Source organism: Antrostomus carolinensis, unplaced genomic scaffold (assembly GCF_000700745.2).
Source record: "Antrostomus carolinensis isolate BGI_N321 unplaced genomic scaffold, ASM70074v2 scaffold8550, whole genome shotgun sequence".
In the NCBI taxonomy this organism is placed as follows: domain Eukaryota; kingdom Metazoa; phylum Chordata; class Aves; order Caprimulgiformes; family Caprimulgidae; genus Antrostomus; species Antrostomus carolinensis.
In genome coordinates, this window is record NW_010287682.1 from 3,131 (window position 1) to 14,833 (window position 11,703).

Consider the following 11,703-nt stretch of genomic DNA (forward strand, 5'->3'; position numbering starts at 1 on the left):
AAAAAAACAAATTGTTCTTTTTTTGAGGTTGCTTTGAGACATACGTTTATGTGATTTAACAAGTAATTTTCTCCTAAAGTTATTATACCTGATTATCGAGGTTGCTTTGAGACATACATTTATGTGATTTAACAAATCAAAATTTTCTCCTAAAGTTATTATACCTGATTATACCTTTTGTTTGAGCTGGAATCTGTCCCATGTAGGTAGAGCCTGTAAACACCTCTTTGCACCAACATTTCTCTTTAAAAAAAAAAAAAAGTTGCTAATTCTTTGCATAATAGTCCAATAAGTAGAGCAAAGACATGGAAATAGGAGAACTAGGCTGTAGTTTCTAGGAGAAAGAATAAGCCTTTCTGAAAAGTGTCCTGTCAGACTATTAAGTTTCCTGAATAAGAGGAATGTTCCTCTTTCTCCTGCAAGCTGGGACATGCAGAAATGGCAGTCACAGAGCCAGGAGGAGACGTTGCAAGAGGCAGTCCAAGCTTGGGATGGCAGCTTTCTGCAGGGGTTATATGTATTACGTATGTGACATTGGATAATGGTAAAATCAATCCTGACGGTGGAATAAAAACATTTCTTACTGTTTCTTTATAATTTCATACAATTTGAGCTAGGTAAGATGCTCACTACAGAACTTCTCCCAGGAAACGGAAAGAGGGAGGCATGTAGAATAGCTGAACTGGATTTTTCTCTGCATCTGCTTCCTGAGCCCACAGAGAATTTAGTTAGTAATTTTAGGTGGGATGGAACATCTCAGAATGAGGTACCTGTAATTCTAGTAAGCCGCGGTGCCTGCCTTAGGTGCCAGTGTGGAACAGATTGAATTCCTTCTCCCCTTTTAATAAAATTCAGTTCCTTTCAACCTCTAGTTGAGTGGTAAATTCCACTGATCAAATAAAATTTCCTGTTGACTTAACTGAGAGATCTGTTGAGCTGCCACAATTTATCCTTTAGGATAGTTTAATCTCTGCTGTAGGGATACCATAGCAATGTTTATTACCCATTAAAATAATTTTGTACTTAAACCACTGTAGGAATAGGGAGAAATAAAAGATAAGGTATTCAATAGGATGTGATATAGAAGAAAGAAGATGCTCTCTACTGACAAACAGAAAGAAAAAGACACACCTGCAAAGTAGGACGTCAGAACCTGGAAAAGAGGGAGACAAAGGACAACGCAAGATAATATCATAGTTAAAGGATATTAATATGAAAAGAAGGAAGTGAAGTGACATGTTAGCTGAGACTAGGAACCAAAACTGGATTTATTCAAAACCAAAGAAAGATATACAGAGTTTGAATACACTTGAGTGCTGTGCATGTTACATAGCAGAGGGATGAGTGTAACTCTTCTTGTACTCAGTTATGCACCTTGGTCACTATCACTTGTCATATTAAGAAGAGCAGAGGCAGGGAAAGTAGTCTGTTACTTAGAGCTAAACAACTGGAGAGGAAAGCAACTGGGGCTGCACAGTCACTCCACAGGTCTCACTTGGACTCAGCAGACTTCAACTAGACTTGGTAAATGTCCACGTTTCACCCCTGCAATCCAGGTGTCACCTGCACAGTTCAGAGATACTAGAAATGCCCTTTCACATTCAGGACATCACGTGCTCCATCCATTCCCATCCCTTCCTCCCCTTTCTTTTGCCTAGAATGGCCTGGCAAAACGGTCCTGACTACCAAGTTTGACACCTGCCAGTGTCTCAGCAGGCAGAGGTACTTTCCAAACTGCTCCTTTGGCCTCAGTTGCTGGTTCAGACACTTTGGAGGGAACACGCGTGTGGGATTCCTGGTTTTGGCTGAGTAGCATTTGGCAAAGGTATTGCATGTTTGTAGTACAGACTGACCCAGTTACTGGCTGTAAACTGAATGAGTTGAGCCTGTCTCTGTTACAGACAATCCCTTGCTGTGGCTTTCTTCCTCTCTTGATACGGTATCTTCTCCCTGATCGGGCTATTGTGTGGCCTTCAGACACTCCTGTCACTTTCATTGATGGCATGTGAACATCACACAGGACCCCATGGACTCGCATGGAGTCCTAAAATCTAATGATTCTACAAATAATATTGACACATCTTTGCATATGTCTGTCCATGTTTTTCATTCACTGTTGTAGTTCCCTCAGAGGTAGTGAGGGATAAAATCACAACAGTGAAGGTGTGCCAGGCAAGGTTGGCTGAAGGAAAGAGGCAAAAAGCAAAAGGCATATAGGGTTAGTGAGAGTATGGCTGTATGGATGCAGAAAGCGTCGGTCATGAATGTTTGACTGAAAGACTGAAAAAGGAGAATAGATGTTGCAAAATGCTGAGAGAGAGAGGATTTGTCAAGCTGCATTGATTGTTGGCGGGAGTAGGCACAATCGGAAAGGCAGGAAGAGGGCGTAGCACGAAGATGTGTTAAGCTATAGGTTGTCAAAGTTTGGCTCATACAGTCTTTATACAGCAGCCCATTAAGGGGTTATTTAAATTTGGTTGCCTTTGACAGGGCCAGCCTGCCACGAGAAGTGCTCTGGGACGAGGATAAACGTTTGGGGGGTGAGAGGGTGTCCTGATCTGCCAGCTAACTAGACCCTGACACTTCCCATCCCCGAGGTGCTGTTGGATACCCAGGCGGGTGGGTTATACAGAGCCGAGGCACAGGCCCCAGCACCCAGAGCAGGTTGTCATTGCCCTTGGATTGTGGGAATGGCCTCTGGAGTGTCCCAGAGGGTCCCAGCCGGCCGCAGCTGCCTGCAGGAGCAGGGCAGGGGCCAGTCCCAGCGGGTGGCTGGGCAGCGGGGCTGCTTCTCTCGCAGGCTGGGAGGATTTATGGGTGTCAGAGCAGCCAGTTGGCCCCGGCTCGGGGGACAGGTCCCTACAGCGGCTGTTCACTGCTGTAGCTGCAGCACGAGAGGAGCGAGAGAGCGCCAGGGCTGTGCGCTGCGGCCCGAGCGGCTCCTCTCCATCAGAAATGGCCGCGGGGCCTGTTGCCTGCGCCCCGGCCTGGGGAACAGGCAGGAGAGCGTCTGGAAACAGGCATGTGGGGCCTGAGAGGGGTCTCGGTGGGCTCCAGCCGCCTTTGGGGTCTCCTCAAAGGTGCAGGTTTCTGGGAACTCCTGAGTAGGCCGTGATCTGAAAGGTGACAATTAGCAGGGAAAATAATTGTATTATGCATAATATTTTGAAAAGGCTGCTGGAAAAAATACTTCCACCTCTCACAGGTAACGAAAGGAAAAGAAGTTTGATTGGGGAGTGAATTTAGTTTGCATAAGGAGTACCCGAAAATAGTTGTCAGCATTTTCATTTGTACTCTGTATTAAACTGCCTTGTTTACAGTTTCTGCGATTCCATCCCTTAGCTACTGATGTTACTGATACAGGACGTGCGTATGAGGACAGTATTGTACCGTGCACCTGAGGTGCCATGAAACTGGGGCTCACACTCTTTTACTTGGCTGTAATTACTTCAGGAAAAGGAATTACCTACTTGGAAACATTTAAAATCCTCAGTACTTTAAATGGTCACATTTTATTATGCTATTTTTTTCTTATGTTTTCAATCATTTGTAAGAATATAATAAAAGCAGAGACTGTTTCAGAGATAATTTCTTTTTTTTTTTTTTTTTTTTTTTGCAGGCACTGAGGAGGAAGATGAAGGCGATGACTTGCTGTTGAAATCTGTGGATGAGTTTTGGTGGTTTCCCCACATGTGGAGTCACATGCAGCCTCACCTCTTCCACAATGAGTCATCACTGGTGGAGCAGATGATCCTCAACAAAAAATTTGCCTTAGTGAGTTATATTTTTGCATTTTATATATAATTTAGCTATTCAGAAACCATTATTCCTATTTTGTTGGAAAATCAGTCCTTGTAGAATTTATTTTAATCTCAATGAATTGGAAAAAAAAGTTTTGATAAAGTGCTTTTTGCAATCACTCTCTTTTGTGCTAAGAAAATTATATTTTTTTACAGTTTGGATTTCCTTCTCAAATAAATTTTTATTTCCTTTCATTACTTTATTAAAATTTTTGAATGGAAAAATTCTTTCAGAATGAAGAATTAATATGTTCCCATCTTGGAAAGTAAATATAGATAAAAAGTCTTCTATTTCAATATTTTCCTGAATAAAATTTTGTCCTAATAACCTATTGTTTAGATTAGAAAAAAACAAGTTTTCTGAAAGAATAAATACTCCATCAAAACATGTCAAATGACTTTATGAAAACACTGCATGTTAGGATTAATGAAGTGTGCCACATTTTCGAAGATGCTCTTCTATGGTGATATCTAATAACATCTTACATATTCTCTTTGGATTAGTTTTATAAAAACTTGTTTTTAAAAGCATTGCCTTTACTAATTATTTATTCACAGCAAAGCTCTGAAAAAAAAATGTTTCAGTGAGAATATCAGAAAAAATAAACCCAGATCTTTAGATGTGAGGATACTAGAGAAAGACTTACCTTTTCTCTACAGTTAATTTCATGCAATAAATGAAACTGAGATACCATACATAGTACAAATATTTGTCTGAAGAAATGGTCCAGTGTAAAGACATAAATAAGTGTTATATCAGAATATCTCAGCAAATATAACTTGTTTACTGAAATACATCTGCTCTTCCAACAACCTGATTTTACTTCTCCCTTTTCAAAATACACTGGTTGCTCTTTAGCTGGCAGGTAATGACTGTGTTCCTTCAAAGAGCAGAGGGATTTGAAATACCAGAACAAAAAAGAGTGTGCTTATGGTTACGCATCAGTGAGTGTAGAAGGAAGTTATAGACCTAGAATATCAAGCAATTAGAATTTGTATTTGAAAATTTTGCTTTTAAGTAAGATATATACTTCCTTTCAACCAAAGATTTTACCAAGTTTACTGTAAATTTTAGTTGTACTGAATACAGGCCAGCTCAGTTTTACTGTTTCCTTTAAAGAAAGCATCTCAGTAGAAGTTAGAGCCATGAAAACTGAAAAATCCTGAGCCCAAAATTCCCTTTTTTCTGTGATTCTGTGTACTTGTTGCTAGCTCCACTGGAAATGAAATTAGTTCTTATAGTTCTGGTGTGACCTAAGAAATCTTGTGGGATTAGTCTACAGTATGTAACTATTAAAGTATGGTATTAGAATAATTCATATTCAGCCTTGGTTTAGGTAACTTCAATTTCTATTTCTTCACTACTTTCAATGCTCTTCATACTTAGTTACTTTATATTAAATGTTTTTTAATGACTGAAGCTATGTATAGACATACAGACATGAAGTTACTCATTATGTTTCATTTGCTTAAAGCATTTAAATTAATAACAAAGATAAGTATCCTGCTTTTTTGAAAGAGGCTGAAATTGCTGATGCCTCATGCATTATCAAACTAAATGTGTATGTTGTGTGTGAAATGCTCAACTTGGGAATTAGTCACTAAGAAATAATGGAGACACTGATACATTGAAGATGATAGGCTCATAATTAGAATGAAAGATTTTAATTACGTATTTATTACTGCATATTGTAAAACTTGAGGGAAAAACACTTAAAAATCAGACATTTGTTTATAGCTGAATGAAGGAGATTAAATAGGACATTAGAGAATGCAATTTCTTACATGTTCAGTAAAGATTTTTCTTTCTGATGTTTATGCATGCTTAAGGGAAGTAGAAAAGATAAAAGGAAAAGGAATTGAAATATCTGTGGTGGAATTAAATAGCGTAAAGCTGTGTAACTGATGATGTATCCATTCTTTATCTCCTCATGCAGTAAAACCAATAGGCCAGATTTTACTCATTTCTACTTTGGCAGATTACACACAGCGCACCCAGCAGACGTAAACCAGCAGAGGATGTGCTTCCTGGGTGCAGCAGGGTTGCTGGTGGGGTGTTTGGATCTTACCCAGGAGTGGTACAGCCTTATGAGAATTCCAAAAGCTGCACCAGCCTCAGGGTGGTAAAATCCTATGCCCCGATATGTATGCTGGAGATTGCTAAAGGCAAATACTAATTTCAACAAATTTTTTTTAAATATAGAAAAATTAGTGTTCTCAACTGTCATTAAACCATACCTGTCTGTTACACACACCATTGCACTAGGTTCAAAGTAGTGCTTTAATGAGATGAAAATAGCTTTCTTCCCTTGCAGGCTTCTCATCTTTGAAGTCTTATTTCTCATGTTTTTCCAGAGCAGGAGCAAATGCTGCTTTTTGTGAGTTTGCTTTGTTTTGAGCTGTTAGTAAACTTGTCATATTTATATTCTAACAGATAAGTCTCATATTGAATCCTGACTACTTAAGCTTTTTAAGACCAGTACCTTAGCTTTCCTGCAGTAGTCTGGTCCTCCTCCAGAAAAGATGAAGAAAGAAGATTTTTATTAAGGTCATGTGCCTGTTTTTCTTTGAGATGAGACTTAGAGTTTTTCACATTCCTTAGTGAACTAGTTTATTCAAAGGAAGAAACCCAAGAGTCAACCGACTCTTACCTTTGCACACAAAGTATGATTAGAAAATATAGTGAAGATGACCGAACAAATACATGCAGTATAAAACAGCTCTTAAACAGAATTCAAAGGTTGTGCAAAGTCAGATTTCCTCAATCGCTACAACACAACCACATCTTATGGACAGTGTATTCTGCTAATCAGACTATAAAAGAAGTATCTGCTCTATACTGTTCCTTTGAAAAGTAACCTGAAAGAAAGGAGAAAGGGTGTCAAAATTATTTCGAGTATGTTGGAAACCAGAAACTGGAAAGAAAAGATATTGAATGTCAAGAGAAGGTAATACCAGCAAGGTCAGTACATAAACAAGATAAATGATGGGAGTCTGCAAAAACAGAAGATAAACTACAAAAGGGGTTAGTCTACAACATCTGCCTATTATCCGCAGAATTTTACAAGTGGTTATCTTTTCTCCTCTTTTAAAATGACACTGAAATGGTTAAGCTGGTTTTTGAATATGGTTTTATGTTTTGAGTGGACTGGAGGGGAAATGCAGTGACTTTCTGTGAAATTCAGCTAACAATCCAAGTAATTGTGTAGGGACATGTACTGGAAATTACACTTTTGTTATTGTAACTGCCAAATGCTACTTTTTGTGTTGAATATGTGCCAGCAATTTTCTCTCTGAATTCTTAGTTTGTGAGCAAATTCCTTGCAAGGACTTGGAGTGCAGCTTTCTGTTTAGTGTAGACTAAAGAAGTCAGTGTAAAATACATCTATATCATTCTTCCCTACATACTCATAAAAATATGGATTAAAAAGGCTTTTGTATTAAAATCCTGCATTTTATCTTCACCATGCTGCCTTCCATCTCTCTTACATAGCAGCATATTTTGGTATCACCATTATTTGCATTTCAGACCTGTTCCTGATCTCTCACAAACAAAGGATTTGAGAAATGCCATAACATCAAGTTTCTTAAATTTTTGAAAGCAATCATTGTTCTCTTATGTTTTAGGAACATGGTATTCCAACTGATTTGGGCTACGCTGTAGCTCCACACCACTCTGGAGTCTATCCAGTACACGTTCAGCTTTATGATGCCTGGAAAAAGGTCTGGAATATCAGAGTTACCAGCACAGAAGAATATCCACATCTGAAGCCTGCAAGGTATAGACGAGGCTTCACCCACAAAAATATCATGGTGAGTTGTATTTATGGTGTTCATATTACAACCACTCTACCATTTTGTGAACAATTTATTTTAAAGGGGAAAAGCACACTATCCTGGAAGTTCACATCGTGAGAAGCGCATATTGCCATGCATAAGTAGCAAGATATATTTGACAGTATCTTGTTAATGAAAGTCAGTCTGTTGGTGGTGATGTTACTGCTGATGAAGGTGGCCTCCAGGCACCCTGCTGTTAACGGTTAACAGGCTGTTAGCTGTTCTAGTCCTACTGTTAATACAAAAATCAACTTTGCATCTTTTAACAGAATATTAGGGGTTAGATTTTTAACAGGTTTTAAATTTGCATGGTGTCATTAACTGCAAAAGAGTTATGTCAGTTTATTCCATCTGAGAATCTGAATCTTGGTGCACAGATATTTTTTTTTCTTCCATTTGAACAGTGCACAGTTGCCCTCATTTTGTTTCCTGCCATACAGAAATGTGAGCTGTGCTTTGCACAGGCAATCAGTCTGAATGCAGCACAAACACTCAGAAAGTTGGAAGGAAGGAAGACACACGCACCCCACACCCCTCTCCAGGCTATGAAGCTGCTCTGTTGAGGCAGCCAGAAGTCAAATCACACGGTTTTTCTGTATTCCACAGTTCACAGCACTGTTCACTGACAGCAGCGTTTGCCAAAAGGGGTTATAACTGACATGGAAGGCGTTATGCTAATACCATCTGGTCACTGAGGCGTGAGCTATTTCTGATTCACATATTGTCATTATTATCTGAGAAGTGTTTCAAAACAACTTTCCAAAACACTTGATGATGTGTTCTAGGGTAACTTTATTTTGGAGCAAGTAGGAGAGCAGCGAATGGGAAAGATGCTAGTGTGTGTACTGTGTTATACCTCTGGCTGCAACAAGCAGTTTTGGAGGGCCAAGTGCCTTAGCACAAGACTGTCACTTAGCTTATAACAGAGTTCTGGTATTGTCCTCAAGTTACCATGGATACCACTTTTCTAAGCAAAATAATACTATTTAAAAGTTTTCATCAATTTTTGGATGAAGCAAACTAAAATGATCTCCAGACATCCAGGAAAAAAATTGACACCCTATAGGTTTGAGCTACAGTTTGTTCTCCTCAAAGCAATAGCTGCACATAAAATAATGGGTTTGTGGATATGCTCAGGGGGATGTGAAGCATTTATGGAAGACTGATTGACTCTCAGAATCTCCAAAAATCTCTTTCATAAATTTTTGTAAAAACATGTCATTTGAAGACACATAATGAGATTTAATACAAGGACACTGGGGCCAAAAATCTCTTTCTAAAACCAGTCATATAAAACCACCTGTTTTGAGAGTCTCAAGCTTTCAGTTCTCCAGGGCAAATGCATTAATATTTTACATCTGCAGGCTTATAGTGATGAATACATTCAGTAATAAAATCATTGTGTAAGATTTGCCAGAGCATTTTCTGTCCAGTACAGCTTCATTCCCTGCCTCTGTGAAGAATTATTCTCATATTTCATCAGTAAAATCCCAAGGTTTTTGAAAAGCATATGTAAGTTTATAGCAAACTACAAATTCCATACATTTTCTGACTACACAGAATTTATGATCTATGATCGCAGTATCCTGTACATTACAAAAAGATCTTGAAAAATGAAACTACAAGAAATAAAGAGTATCTACAAAATGACAGTCTGTATCAAGTAAAGCACTTGTATGCTTTAAACATTTAAGCTATCATATAATAAATGTTCTAAATTGGACTAAAGTGTTTGAGAATAATTCCAACTTAAGAATTATACATGAACATTAATACTTGGCTGTTGATTTTCCATTAAAAATAGACATACTTGAAATACTCTCTGGATAATTATTTTCTGAAGTTGATAGAAAATATTTTTGAAGTTCTGCTGGAGAGTCTTAACTGCATTTATTAGTTTTTCCTATTCAAAAGACTTGTTCTTTGCATGTTTTTAAAAATATTTTGTTTATGCTACTATTAATTGCAACTGGTCTTACAGAACTAGCACAGTTGAATGAGAAGCAAATCTTCCTTATAATGTGAACATTATTGGCAAAATTCATCATTTGTCAGTCAGAATTATTATTGGTGATGATACCTAAGGAAAAAAAAATAAACCCAACTTGCAAATTCCAGTTTAAATTTACAACAAAGTCATCATTCAAATAAAAAGAGGAACTGATTAATATAATATTTCAGAGTATGTTACAAATTATTTTAAAATTTTAGAAATCTTTGATGACTCGACTTAAAATACTTGGCTTTAGGATCAGGTGTTATGGACAAAATTAGTTTGAGAAGGTTGCTGAATTGTAACTTACTGATTGAGATCAATCTCCAGTTTCAAGCAAAAATGTGGTGAATTTTTGGATGTTATGATTTCACTGATAATAAAATGTTGTTTCTTTCAGTAAACACTATTAATCTGCTAGTGTATTAATTCAGCTAGATCATTATTGACTTCTGGCAAAGTTGTGATGCCAACTCAGCAATTATCATAAAGGAACATTATCAGTTAATGTGTTAGTTATCTTTATTATCTCATTAAAAATATAAACATTTTTGTTTTGTGAATTTCTCTTGATTTATTTTTTTTTTTTAATAAATTCAGGTGCTTCCTAGGCAAACTTGTGGCTTATTCACCCACACAATTTTCTATAAAGAGTATCCTGGAGGCCCAAAGGAACTAGACAAAAGTATTCAAGGAGGAGAGTTGTTCTTCACAGTGGTTCTCAATCCAGTAAGTACAGTGTGATTTTGAAATGTTTTTTTAAAAATTAGTTAAAAAGAAGTTATTGAATGCTTCAAGGCTAATCAGCTGAGTCTCCCAAATAATAATGATTAGTCACAGTGAGCTCTTCTGCTTTTACAGTTAATTAATTTAAGATCTCTTATTATGTATGTTCTGTTAGTTATACAAAGATATCTACATTTTTTTGACAACTGTTTTGCGAGTAATGCAGTAGGAGAAACCCTTCTTGTTCTTCTCTACTTTTGCATGAATAAGAACCCTGAGAATTAATTTTTAAAAGAACTCAAGCGATAAGAACTGATACTACTACGAGATGAGTACCTCAGGTGAAGTCCATTTTCCTGCTCTGCCAAATTCATAATTAGAAATGTTGTGAACGCTCATAGGTTTGAGAAAGTTGCAAGCAAGAAGTGCTTGTGCTTAAATCTCTTTTGAGAATTTTCAGTTGCTGATTCATAATAGCTTCAAAGAAAAGATCCAAGGAAGTGAACCACATAGTTAATGCGTCTGCTTAACCTTTCATTTATCTTTAATGGAAGAATAAACAATAAACGAGGCCATGAAACTACAGAATACTGACAGAACAGTAGAGTACTTCAAAATGACATGGGATTAGGTCAGTTGCATCAAAACTGACCTTTTAGGCAAACTTTTAGGTGAGTTTTTCATATGAAGTCCAAATGAAACATATAAATAAAATCTACCTGTTTTATAGAAGTGTAATCATTGGAACTCATTTTCCTCAGAACACCAGAGGGAACAAAACATATTTCCACTCAAATCCTTTGGAATAATAGCCTAAATATTTTTATACTGTTTTTTAATCTTCTGTAATTTAATGGAAGTCCAAAGGAAAAAAGCTTCTGTTGGCTACTTCAGCAGTTTATATGCAGTTGTTTTTCAAGCCTCAAATTCTTTAAGGCTGTAGTTTTGATTCTTTGAGACCAGTTACTGTGTTTTGTTCTCCTTTTTCATGTTCACATGGTAGAATTAAGAAATAAAAGCTTCACTTCCTCAGCACACATGTGGTCTCCCTTCTAGAGGATGGCATTAGTCCCAGTCCTGACTTCGATTATATATATATATATATATTTTCAGGTTCAGCATGTTAACAGAGGTTTAGACCTGGAAAACTCCTTGGATGGAGGGTGTTGGTACCATAGCAATGCTTTGGCAATATATGGATTTTAACTAAGATTTAGTAGCTTAACAAATTGTATTAGGTCAGACTGGGATGGAGTTAATTTTCCCCATAGCAGCCCTCAGAGTGCTGTGTTTTGTATTAGGAGCTAGAAAGGTGTTGATAAAGCCCCAGAGTTTTGGTTCCTGCTG

At 37.4% G+C, this 11,703-nt stretch overlaps 1 protein-coding gene across 1 annotated transcript in view; it reads left to right on the forward strand.

The window, feature by feature from the left end:
- The window catches only part of LOC104521705 (bifunctional heparan sulfate N-deacetylase/N-sulfotransferase 3), a 42,434-nt gene that overhangs the window by 1,842 nt on the left and 28,889 nt on the right, over positions 1 to 11,703 (forward strand). Inside the window, exons 3-5 of the mRNA XM_010163785.1 lie at positions 3,620 to 3,774; positions 7,428 to 7,613; positions 10,231 to 10,359. Coding sequence (XP_010162087.1) covers positions 3,620 to 3,774; positions 7,428 to 7,613; positions 10,231 to 10,359 — 470 coding nt within the window. The remainder of the gene's footprint in view (positions 1 to 3,619; positions 3,775 to 7,427; positions 7,614 to 10,230; positions 10,360 to 11,703) is intronic.